Source organism: Notechis scutatus, chromosome 3 (genome assembly GCF_049901735.1).
Source record: "Notechis scutatus isolate UNSWTSFEM ecotype Mainland chromosome 3, rNotScu1.2, whole genome shotgun sequence".
Lineage (NCBI taxonomy): Eukaryota > Metazoa > Chordata > Lepidosauria > Squamata > Elapidae > Notechis > Notechis scutatus.
Window position 1 is genome coordinate 106,644,819 of NC_142011.1, and position 13,711 is coordinate 106,658,529.

General features: G+C 37.4%; 1 protein-coding gene across 2 annotated transcripts in view; it reads left to right on the plus strand.

The window, feature by feature from the left end:
- ASTN1 (astrotactin 1) overlaps positions 1–13,711 on the plus strand; it is a 254,516-nt gene that overhangs the window by 114,462 nt on the left and 126,343 nt on the right. For both annotated transcript variants that reach the window (XR_015748725.1, XM_087960906.1), the window contains exons 4-5: positions 911–1,057; positions 4,677–4,784. Coding sequence is in view for 1 of the 2 variants with exons in the window: in XM_087960906.1 (XP_087817032.1) it covers positions 911–1,057; positions 4,677–4,784 (255 nt within the window). In the remaining variant the exon portion in view is untranslated. The remainder of the gene's footprint in view (positions 1–910; positions 1,058–4,676; positions 4,785–13,711) is intronic.

Sequence of the window (13,711 nt, forward strand, 5' to 3'; positions counted from 1 at the left end):
GCTTTTATCAGTGTTTGTGTTTCAAGCAATATAAAAAGTCAAAGACCTGTGGCATAGACAATTTCTGACAGTTGGTAGATAGATGGAAAGACACATTTCTGCATTAGCTCCTGTCTCAATATATTCATATTCAAACTATTTGCTGTTTTTTTCCCTGTGTTAAAACTGACATGGGAGTACTTGAGGTAAGTGGAGATCTCATGTGCCTGTTTTTGGCAGGGAGAGGAAAACTCTCACTGGCTTCAGCAGGTGTTTGTACGCATGTATGTGCTTCAGAGGATACGGAATGTAGCACTTGCTTTAAGACTGCCAGATTTCTATTCCCATTTCCTCTGAAGCAACATCTAGAGATCCAGATTGAAGTGCTGCATATGCTTTGAACCTATAGGTGAAGCAGAAGTTAATTCCCTGTTCCCTCCCCTATAAATGTTAGGGTTTTTATTTGGTTTCTCTCTGTCCCCCCCCCTCTCATTTCCAGTTTTTTTTTTAAAGCCCTAATCATACAAGATCAAAGAGGTGACCATCAATGTCACTGCTTTTGATCTGTGAACAGTGAAAAAATTCAGTGGGAGCATCCATAATAATTTGATTCAACTTTTGCAAAGCTGTTCCCACAGGAACTTTTGTCTAGCTTAATTCTTATTTTAAGATAATTCCTTTTGAATGAATTTATTGTTGGGATGTAGAGATATTGGGACAAAACCACAAGCCTGCTCAAAACATACAGATGGTTGGTTACAGTAGAAGGATTAACTTCTATTGCCACATGGTTCACATCTAAAGATGTTCCAAATATTAATGCTTGGATAGCTAGAAATGATTTTTTTTCTTATTATTATTCCTATTCTTTTTTCTTTCCCCCTTTTTGTCTCTTTTTCTAAAAGTTTCTACCTTAAATTTTTCTTGTTAGGAAGTGACAATGCCAAGCTCTCCTTGATGAACAAGTACAAGGATAATATCATTGCCACAAGTCCTGTGGACTCCAACCATCAACAGGCAACTCTGTTGTCTCATACATCTAGCAGTCAACGAAAACGGATCAATAACAAATCACGAGGTACCATCTAGAGCTTTTTCCGGGGCAGGGTGCAGTCTATAAGGTGGTTAAATAGATGGGCAACCTTGAAACAGATCTAAGGGCATACTTAGTCCATCTGTTTCCATCAATAGCTAGGAAACATGCAAGGGTTGTGTTTGCATATAGCATTAAGTCATGGAATCAAGAGATGCAGCTTAGATTAGGGTGAGAGCCACAGCAGAATTTAAATGGTGTGCCTGGGGTTTTACTCACGAGCCAGAGGGGGCCCAGGACTACAGTTCAAAATAATAATAATAATGAGATTGTGTAATTAATTACTTAACACATTTTTCCACCTATGTGAACTTTTAGCTACTCTGCACATTCTACCCGTGCAATTATTTTGTTTTTAGAAGCATCCAGGATTGTACTGTTAAAATGTATAGCAATGTATAGCGTGCTGAACAACAGTTTGATCAGAGCCAGTTTAGTCTAGTAGTTAAGGCAATGCACTTAAAAGCAAGAGACTGTGAGTTCGTCCCATCTTAGCCATGAAAGCAGCTGCATGACCTTGTGCCAGTCTCTCTCATCCCAATTGACAGAGTTGTTGTAGGGAAAATAGGAGGAAGAAGAAGAATAGGTATGTTCACCACCTTGATTTACTAATGAAAATAATAAAGGAGGGATATAAATAAATAAATGTAGCATTATAGGAAGTGTTCCACTCTGTAAGAGCCTCCTTTTACTACTACCACTTTGCTTATCACCGCAGTCAATGTATCTCTGCAAAGAGGAAGGGGAAATAATCTGGGTAGTTGAAAAGTGTGGCAACAGCTTACATAAAACAGTCACGGTGCCATTTTTCCCTCCTACAGATGGCTATAGAGATGAGAATAGGAGGGAAAGGAAGGTTAAATGGGAGCAGTGAGGAAGTAAGTGGATGGAGCAATAGATTGAAAAAGCTGCCCATCCTACCACAATTTTCAAAAACTCCTGTGTATTGTCAGGATGTGGTACTGACTAAGGAATTTCCTGGGCTTCATGAAAGCCTTGAGACGTTCATGTGATCTGTAGTTTGTAGTTTAACAGGATATGTCAACACAGACTTTGGTTAAATAATAGTTGAATTCTAGTTAAATAATTAGGTACTCTAACCATGGGCTGTTCTTAGCTTATTTTTTAAAATCACTGGTATGTGAGCCTATTGAATGGAAAAGGATGAACAGAAAAGGTTGCAAAATCTCCAGGCCCCTATGACTCTTCTTAAGATGCTTTTTCACCTGCTGGAAAAATATAGGTGTTAAAAAAACAATTGAAGAGGAGTTGATTTTGAGCTGAAATGATGAGAAAGAAAAAGTTAAGGATCACTTTGCAAAAATCCTTGTTTTGTTTCCTTGCTTCAAAAAAGAAGAGGGAAAGGAGAGGAAAAATCAGTTGCTCTGGGCAACATGCAGATTGATAATCAAAAGGCCAACCAGAAGCATATTCCTATATAAAACCCAGTCAAATTTCAATGGAAGTCTGTGCTCTCCTCTCTTCTTTACTTGTCCAGCCTTTTTCTCATGAGACTTCTGCATAGCAGGCCCATTCAGTCTCATCTGGAAGCTAACTGATGGTTTTTACTGCTGTAGGTTCCAAAGACAGAATAGGAAGGTTATTGACAAGATGCTTGTCTTGGTGCTGAGCATCTTTTCTGCTCAACTGGAAGAAGGGATGCCTTGAGTTTCTTTGAGAACTTCATCACAAACATCCTGGGAATCTTAAGACAGTATATATTGCAGTCACGTTTTTATGCTGGCTTTTGGAATATGACTGATTGCTAGTGGTTGCTGAGTTAAGTGTCTTTTGTGATGAATGGGTCATTTCAGGTGAGACATGAGCTGGACAAATTGGATCTTGAGATATAAAAAAGCTAAGAGATTCCTGAACATTCTGGGGCATTTTCTTAGGGCACTAGATGGCAATTCTGCCACAGTTCCAATCTCACTGTATGATAGCGAGCTGAAAAGGCCCTCTATTACTCCCAAGACCCTTTTCTACCCAAATGCCTCTTAATTTAACTGAAGAACTCCAGGCACTGGTTGATGGTTTGTTTAAGTTCAGTAACAGTCACTGTCCAGAATTGAATAGAATATAAATAATTGCAATAAATGCAGTAAATAAATAACCAATTCAAATTGATCAACACATGGACAGCTCAGGGCATACAACTGTACCTTCTGCATGGAAATGTTTACTTTATTGACATTGCACCTCATACAACAAAATCAAACACCATCTTCAGTGTACATCATGACCATGACCATGAAAATAAACACGAACACATATCCTTCACCCTTCACACATTGAACCGGAAACCCCCAACACCAAACCAACACTGCACTATACAGCAGAATTCAAAAGGGCTACTGCCCTGGGATAGAAGCTGTTTTTCAGCCTATTTGTCCTTATTTTTATTATTCTGTACTGTCTGCCAGATGGTAATAGTTCAAAAAAAGGCTTCCCATGATGAGATGGTTAGATGGTTAGAGTGAAGAGGATTGTCTTTGCTATCATTAATGCATCTTCCAGGAACTGCCTTGCAAAGTTTCTTCGATGCCAACAGAACAGGTGTATGGCTTGGAACATCTCCTTAATACAGGTCAGTCATTAGAGGGGCAGTTGGACTCACCAATATGCTAGCTGTGACCCTACCTTGATTGAGATGCCTCAGCCTCAGTGAGCTGCACCATAATAATCTTATCTGGATTAAGCCATGTAAGAGTTACCCCTAAAGATACTCCAATAACAAAATTTTAAATTAGCTGGCTAAATGGGATCATATAATAGCAGTTCTGTTCCATCTAATTAAGCAGCAAATTATTAAATTAAATTATTAAATTAAATTAGCAGCCACAATTAAAATTAACAAGTAAAACTAAAGCTAATAACAAAAAAAGATAAAAAATAACACTTCTGTCTATGTCACAATCATCTAACTTGACAGGAGATTTATAACAAATCATCTATCATCTGTCTATACCAACTGCCATTCTCAGTATCTATTTACAGCCACTTCTACTGGTCAGTCTGCTTTATTAAACGAATATGTTTTCAAAACTTTTCTTAAATGTATTCGAAGATGTGTAGAGCCAGAGTAGAGAGAGAAGAGAATTCTATAATTGTTTATATATCCATTGTACTTTAAAATATTGTCCAAGAATCAATCCGCTATAGAAACTATTTGTGGTTCTGTTTGTGGGCTTGGTTCATAGAATAATGATCAGACACTGACCCATTTCAATGGCAAAACCCCAATGTTGAAATTCTGTATTGTGAGATGAGATTGTTTTCTTTGAAAAAAATACTTGAAATCACACCTGTCCTCTCAAGCATTTATAGAGAGGCAACTTCTTTCACACCAGACTGATTTGGCTATAATCTGCTTTCCTTTTTACCAAAACAATGTTTCTTTTCATTTTTGTACTTATTGCTAGCTTTAATTATGCTGACTGTATTTGCAGTTTCTTTTCCTATTTTCTTTTAGGCCAAATTTTTTTCTAGGAGGAAGGGAATTAAATAAAGGAGATATATCTTTACTGTAAAGAGGTGAGAATGTGAGCTGGGATACAAGAATAGCTAATATAGGTAATTGTTTTGTCTTTGTTTTTCAATCTAGCTGGTTCTGCATTTCTGAACCCTGAAGGGGATTCTGGGACAGAAGCAGACAATGACCCCCAGCTGACCTTTTACACAGACCCATCACGGAGCAGGCGGCGCAGTAGAGGTAAGCAGCACCATGAGCGGGGAGTAGTAAGTACAGTAACAAGAATGTGGACTGGCTAAAGGGATTATGCTGCTAGAGGTCCTTCAAGACTAAGCATTGTCTCTCAGTGTGATGACCCGGGGCATGGCACAAAGGCAACACAGTCAGATAAGTAATAAGAGTCCCTTTATTATCTCCAATTTTGCCCCCAATGTCCAGGTTACCTTCTGGCTGGAGAAAAACTCTCCCAGGAACAGCTTTTGATTGCAGAAAATTCAGTCCAAAACATGAGCAATACAAACTGTAACTTAAAGTCCAAACAAGCCAAACTGAAGTAATTAGTTTGGCAGGGCAGGAGCAAGAATTTCAGACTTGAAGCTATGGCAAAACTCACATAGTTGGGAAGATGCCAGGAACACAGATAAGCCAGGACAACACAGGATAAATTCACATTTGCTCCCAGCATCCTACCACACACAGCCTGCCTTTCTTATCAACTGTATTCCTAGCTGTGGCTAATGAAGGGAATCAGGGCCCTCTCCTCCCCTATAAGCCACGCAACCCACGTTGCTCTCTTCTCCATTCCTCCCTGTGTGCCCTAAGATGACGAGGGAGTGGGCCTGGTTCTTCCTCTGAACTTCCTCTCCCTTGTTCCATCTTTTCCCTGCTCTGCCCTGCCGGACTTTGCCCTTCCCCAGTCTCCTCCACAGCCAATGGAGCCACACTCCCACTCCCTGTCAGCTGTCCTCCTTCCTCCTCAGATTCAGACTCCGACAGGGGCATGACACTCAGCGTGTTTTCATCACATGTCTTTTGTGCATGCTTAAATAGCAGTAACTCTTTCCTTGCTGTATTTTCTCATTATGGGACAAGCAACACTATCCATTATCCATTGATGCTAATATTAGTTAACAAGATTTTTAAAAATCTTTGCATTTGTTCACTCCCATTGCTATGGAGAAGTGGATAATTCTGCCATCCCTTTGTTCAGTGCATGAGTTGATACAGTAAAGGTTTCCTCAGACAGGGAAAAAGCACCACTTAAAGGTAACATGGATATAAGCTTAAAAACAAAAACAGAAAATCCTGAATAATTTGGAAAGCCTAAATAATTTAAAGCCCTTCTTTTAAAAAGGACTCCCAGCAGAACTGACACAATCCTTCTATTTTCCAGACCAATAGACACATTTCTGTGGTAGATTTCTCTCTGCATGAGCTGCTTGGATGAGATCTCTGAAAAACCAGCCCTGTTTGCATGTTATGCATCCCTAAGGCACTTAACTGCACTGTCAAGGAGCTGGTTGTCATGGAGAAACTAACCCATTAAAAGAATGGAGTGGGAAGGAAGGATTAAATATTTTAAAAAGTATACATAATTTTCCTTTGAACCAGGATCTTTCCTGGCCAGGCACTCCCATTTAGTGACTTGCAGACTGACCCCATGTAAAAAGTTCAGAAGGACCTTAAAAGTGTGCTAAGTTCCTGGTGACTCTCAATCAGATCCATTTATCTTGCTCTCTTACTGTAATAATTGGGCAGAAACAGAAACTGCTCTGCTATGTTTGGGTACTTCAAAAGCAGCTGGCCAAATAGTGACATAGATAATGCCCTGTTCTGTGACCCAAGGAAACTTGCAAAGATTCTGCGCTGGTTCTACAGACTGATAGCTTTGAATGAAAGTTACCTGGATTCCCTTTGGGGAAAGTTATACGACAGAGCTCTAAGTTTATTTATTTATTTTTATTTATTTGATTTGCCAATTGTTTACAAGATAATAAGTATAAGTGTATACATAGTTGTGAATACATGAAATTGGGTACATATAAGAAAAATAAAAGAATAAGAGAAACAATAGGACAGGGACGGTAGGCACGTTGGTGCGCTTATGCACGCCCCCTACAGACCTCTTAGGAAAGGGGTGAGGTCAATAGTAGACAGTCTAAGGTTAAAGTTTTTGGGGTTTGGGGAAGGGACTACAGAGTCGGGTAGAGTATTCCAGACATTGACCACTCTATTGCTGAAGTCGTATTTCCTGCAATCAAGTTTGGTGCGGTTTACTTTGAGTTTGTATCTATTGTGTGCTCTTGTGTTGTTATGGTTGAAGCTGAAGTATTCATTGACAGGTAGGACATTGCAATGTATGATTTTATATACCATGCTTAAGTCAGACCAAGACGGCGTAATTCAAGGTTTTCTAGTTCTAGAATTTCAAGTCTGGTGGCATAAGGTATTCTACAACGAGTAGAAGAGTGGAGAACTCTTCTTGTGAAATATTTCTGGACTTTCTCAATTGTGCTAATATCAGATACGTAATGAGGGTTCCAGACTGATGAACTTGTATTCGAGTATTGGTCTAGCAAATGTTTTGTATGCTCTGGTTAGTAGTGTGATATTACCAGAGAAAAAGCTACGTAGGATTAGGTTAACAACTCTTAATGCCTTTTTGGCTATGTAGTTGCAGTGGGCTCTAGCACTTAGATCATTAGAGGTGAGTATTCCAAGGTCCTTTACAGAGCTTGGGTCATCAACAAGATCTTGACTATTCAGCTTGTATTTTATTTTCTGATTTTTTTGCCAATATGTAAGACAGAGCATTTATTTGTTGAGATTTGAAGTTGCCATTTGTTTGACCATTCAGATACATAGTCAAGATCTTTTTGTAGGGTAGCAGTATTGTCTGTGGTATTGAACAGCTTTACATCATCAGCGAAGAGAACGCAATTGCTCTTAATATGATCACAGAGGTCGTTTATGTAGAGTATGAAGAGAGTTGGTCCTAGAACACAGTGCCCTGGGGACACCACTATTGACAGGTACTGGATTTGATAGGACGCTCCCGATTTTGACCATTTGTTGTCTGTTTGACAGGAATGCTTCTATCCAGTTATTCAGTTGTCCAGAGATACCATAGGATTTTATTTTTAGGAGTAGTTTGTCGTGTACCACTGAATCAAAGGCTTTACAGAAGTCTATGTAGATTGCGTCTATTGCTTTGCCCTGGTCGAGTTGTGTCGTCCATATGTTTTTGCAGTGTAAGAGTTGCAGATTACAGGATAGTTTTTTTGAAACCAAATTGTTTATTGGAGAGTAGGTTGTTTGTCTCTAAGTGGAGGATGATGGATTGGTTAATAATTGATTCCATGACTTTACAGGTGACGCAGCATAAGGAGATTGGCCTGTAATTTTCAACTAGGCTTGGGTCTCCCTTTTTGAAGATGGGGATGACTGTGGCTTGTGACCATAGGTTAGGCAAGGAGCTGGTCCTGAAAGATTTTTCAAAGATTATGCTTAGAGGTTTGGCTATGGCAGTGGATAGCTTTCTTAAGAAGTAGGCACATATTCCATCCGGTCCAATAGATAGAGATGGTTTTAGATTGCGTAGTGATTTTTCAACATTGTCTTCTGTGAAATCGATATGTATTAGATCATTGTTGTTATCTGTGGTATGGCTAGGAAATACTGGGCATGATCCATTGCTGTTTACAAATACTGAGCCAAGAATGTGTTAAAGATGTTGGCTTTAATGGTGTCGTCGTTGCAGTCTTTACCATCAGGTCCTATCAAGGGAGGGATGGACCTTGAGTCTTTTAGTTTGTTGTTTACAAAATTGTAAAAGCACGGGTGGAATTGGTGCTTAGAAGGTTTTCCTCTTGTTTAATGTGATAATTGGTGCATTCGGTCTTTATCTGGTGGCATAAATTTTTGTATCGGTTTTTGAAATTGGCAACGTGACCAGATTTGTTTTTCCGCCAGAGTGATCTCTTTTTGGATTGAAGTTTCCTTATTGATATGGGTAATCTGCTTTTTGTTTTGTTTTGGGAGTTGTTGTTGGAACATATAGTTTGATGACTCTTTTGACTTCAAGTAAAAATATGTTGTAATGGTCTTCAATGGTATTGCATCCAGTGAATAGAGATTGCCAATCAAGGGATGAGAGATCGTTGTCTATAAGATCATAGTTGCCTTTTTTGAAGTTACAATTGGGGATTACATCATTGTGGTGATTTTTGTGTGGACGTATGTTGAGACAAAAGTCAATCATATTGTGGTCACTACTGGAAAAGGGTTCTTTAGTTTGTATTCCCTAAATTAAATTCAAACTATTGCAGAAGATGAGATCGAGGCAGTTGTTTAGTCTAGTGTTGTTGGTTACTAGTTATTTCCAAATACTGTGTGTCAAGCTCTGTAAGGGTGGCAAGTTCAGAAAACTAGAACCAATTGGTTTTCTAAAAAGTAAGGTAATGTAGCGAAATCTTGAAAACCCAGCAAAGTAGTTTTGCTGTACAATTGATGTAATTAAGGCAAATTTACTCTGAATTTCTTACTTAAGTTTTCCCTTCCCTGGATTCAAAAATTGCTTTTGCTTTTCCCCTGTTTCCTTTCTTAACTATTTTGCTGCCTTTTCTGTATTTCCAAGGTCTGTTAAGGCATTCCATCACCTTGTGCTAGCTGTCTAGAGAAATATGTGTTGATCCTTTCGGCAAATATGCTACAAATCAAATTCAAGATATCAGTGGTCCCTGGCTGGTCAGGTCTTCAGTGCAAAAACAGCCAACTATTTTGAGGGGATTGGTTTTGTCTTTAATCTTCCATCATGTTTCCCATTTAACATTTTATCTGTGATTGAGCAAAGGTAAAGACATATTCTTTTGTTTTGCTAACTATATAGAAATCTAGACCTTAATTTAATTATAGTACTTTTATTCTAGTGATAAACCAGGCAGGTCAGATGAATTATATGTACCTTCTCTTCTATCAGACTACATTATAGCAATTTCTGAGACAGTAACTGAGAGTCATGCCATTCCTTTTATGACTTTTATGACACTCAGTGAGTACTCAAAACAATCCAATCAACTCTCTGGTTATTTTGTGCTGAATTTAAGATGGTATCATCTCTTTTCTTTCTCTTTCATATTGTTTTCCCTCTTATGTTGGCCTAAGGCTGCAATAAAATAACTCAATACAGATTCAAAATGCAGAGGCAGCGCAGAATAAGAGACAGATAGGCAAGCATTGTTGTCACTCAGTGATGTTACATTATGACCTACCTGGTGCTTGAAGGGGTCATACTAACCATGACCTATGAAGGATAGAAATCTTTTCACAGCTCTCCTAGATTGTAAACAAGCAGTCCTCATTTAGCAACAGCCTCATACAGCAGCAATTTGCAGTTGTGATGGTGATGAAAAAGTAACTTTGTGACTAGTCCTCATATTTACAACATATGCAGATCTGCAAAGCAAAGAAAAACTGAAATAAAGTCAGAAGCATAGTTGCAGTTTCACTTAGTGACTTCTTCATTTAATGACTGAATTACCACTCTGTGTGGACACTGAACAAGGATTACCTGTATTTTCTATGTTTTGTGAGGAAGAGTAGGGATTTATAAGAAGCGACTTGTTGATACACAATAGCTTCGCTATTAATTTCAGCACTGATATAGCACCTCTAACTTTCAGGTTAGTTTGGGGAGCTGTAATTATTTGGAATCATATACTGCAGGTAAGAAGTAGAGATGTCACACTGTGTTTTTCTGAGACTACTTAGCATAATACATATTAAGCAGAAGATAAGTTTACATAGCTGTGCAACAAAATATATTAGCCACTAGGCTACATCTGTGATGAAAACTGTAGAAAAACAATGTGGTTATTTTTGAATATATAATTACAATAGCATTATCCATACAGATTATGCCTTTCCTATTTTAACAAGGGGATTTGAAACTGTTCAGGTATCAATAAAAGTATTCTGATCTATCCTTTCCAAGTGCAGTCCTTTCTTGTTGCTTTTAATGGTTGAGTCAGCCTATTCATGGACAACCAAAAAGCTCCGTGCTGAAAGACAAAATAATTTTGCATTATCCCAGCCCAGTATTCAGGCACCAGATTGGAGAAGATTAATATAGATTATGTGTATGAATTCACAAATGATTTCAGAGAAGAAAATTACCTACAAACTTAGGAAAGCAGTGTTGTCATTGTTTCAGCTTTTACCTTTGGAAGTCTTTCAGCTTTCCACTGATCTGGTTAAGGATACATGTTTGAGCAGGGCGAGCACTATATGATTCTTTTGACTCAGAAAGTGCCCAGTTTTAGTTATCTGGAAGCCAGCCATCTGCCCATCTGAATTTCAACCGCTTTCTCATTTTTGGAGAAGAGATTATGCATGGGAAGTATTCAGGCAGAAATCTGATTTCTGTGCTTAAAAAATCTTACCTAAATATCTAGCTATCTCTGCCCATCTCACAGAAGCAACTCTGGGCATTGTATAACAAAATGACTATCTTAGGTGCTGTAAGGTAAAGAAAAACACCAATGCAATTTCAATATTTTTCTAATGATATTATTAAATTGCCATTGTTGTTGTTATCAGTAGTTCGACTGTACCGAAAATTGGCATTATACAGTATCTTTACTGTGCATGATTATATAAAATGTAACACAACATCTAGACTATTAATGCATTAAATTTTGATTGGTACTTTTGCATATATACACAAACAGATACAAACAGGGAGTGTGCAAGTTTACAAGCACAGACCCAGGTTCAAACATCTATTACTGTATCTATTAAGACATGGGAGAATAAAGGAGCAAGAAGAAGGAGCCAAAACAGAAAGGAGAAACGAAATGGTGGAAGTGACTGTGCAAATTTAAAGAGGACATTTTGAACTCGAACTAAGAACTGTATGAAGGTATTTATAAGAAAAAAAGGAAAAGAAGAAGAAGAAGAAGAAGAAGAAGAAGAAGAAGAAGAAGAAGAAGAAGAAGAAGAAGAAGAAGAAGAAGAAGAAGAAGAAGAAGAAGAAGATCATTATCATCATCATCATCATCCATGGACATCATTCAACTGGTCAATCATAAGTAACTAAATAATATTGGTAAAACATAATCTTAATAGATATATATGTGTTGGAATATTGAGTTAAGAATACTGGTTAATAATTTTTGAATAACTGGACAGTTGAAAGTGTGTTTCATAAATATAGAACTCGGACTTTTAAATAATAATCATATAGTAAGAAATTGAGGTATTTTTATTCTGAGGTAAGCATATAATTAAGAACTCTAAAGAAATAGATTAATTGATATTTATATATAGATAAGAATTTAATTACTTTAATGAATTGGCTGCTTTATATTAATTAATTAAGCATATAAGACTTTTGATTTTGTGAGTAAATATATCTGGATTTGATTAATATTGAATTCTCCTAAGTATTGTAATAGTTGAATAAGTTCAATAAGAAAAAATAGAAATAAGAGCTGATTGTGATTTTCCATAATAGAATTTTGGTAATTAATAATATAATAATATATGTATTAATATTACTATTGAACTGAAAAGGAGAGGAAAATAGTGCTCTACGAGGGTAGTTGATGGTAGATTGGAAAGAGCTGCTGCAGATAGTTAAAATGGCAACAACATCAATTACAAATGTAAAATCAGGAAAGAAAACTACAACAACAATGTCTTTACTTATGGGGCAGAGATCTATAGATGCAATGCTATTGGCAGAAAAAACTAGTTCAGCTCAAAGCCTACAGACAGTACAGGCAACTATGATGCAGGAAATGATGGCAAAAACCCACGAATTGATAGCGAGGAACCATGACGACATGAAAACAGAGATGAGAACTGAAATAGGACAAGTGAAAAACGAAATACAAAATTTGAATAGTAAGATTGGAAAGATGCAGGAAAAAAGTGATAAAAAATGAACAGAAATTAAATTTAGTAGAGGCAAGAACGGAGATGGTAGAAAAGAAATTAGAGGATTCAGAACAAAATTGGAAAGTGCTTTACTGCGAACTCCGGGATTCGATGGTACACATGGAATTAGAGAAAGCATCATTTCATCTTAGGTTCCAGAATGTGGTGGAAGACAAAAAGGAAGATCTACGTAAAATTATGACGAATCTGATAGCGGCGGCTTTACAGAAACCCAAACTGGAAATTGAAAATGATGTAGACGAGGTCTACAGAGTATATACACACTATGCGAGGAGACATGGACTACCCCAAGAGGTTCACTTTCGATTTGCGAGGAAGACAACACGAGACCTGCTCTATAGTAAGACCAGAGATGAACCACTTGTATACAAAGATCATGAAGTGGTTACACTGAAACAAATACCCAGAAGAGTCAGAGAGCGGAGAAGGGGCTACCAGTTTTTATCAACTCAACTTATTAGAAATGGTATTTAGGTGGGGCTTTTAGTTTCGTGGCAGGACAAAAAATACAAAATTGATACAATTGAAAAATCACATGAATTTTGTGAACGACACCTAGGACCCGAGGAAGAACAAGAAAGTAGAGACGACCTAAATACGAGAAGCCAAGAGGAACAACTCTCCGGAGAAAAAGAATCTGATTCACACTCTGAACCCCAAAATCTTAGAGAAGAAGGGGAAGGCAACAGACTAAGAAGAAGAGAGCCTAGAACAAGGAATGAAACGAGAAATGCCTCACACAGTCAGTGACACTGATAGAGAAATCACTTTATTTTCAGACAATATCAATGGTTTAAATTTATCATCAAAAAGAAAACAGATATTTGGGAAACTCAAAAAACAAAACGCTGACATAACTTGTATCCAAGAAGTGCATATTCCAGATAATCAAGCAGACCTCTTAAAGAATACAAATTTGGGTAAAATGTACTCGGCACTTGCAAAAAAAAAAATTATAGTATATGTAAAGGATTGGTTGCAATATAAACAAATATACAAAGATCAAGAAGGGAGAATGCTCTTTATAGAAATAAATGTAAATCAGAAAAAGATGTTATTAGTCACAATATATGCCCCGAATACAAACCAAAAAGACTTTTATAATAGGCTTCACCATAAGATAATAGAATTTGAGTATGCTAATGTATGCATTGTAGGAGACTATAATGCAGTCCCAGATAAAGATAAAGATTATAGAACTTCCCAAA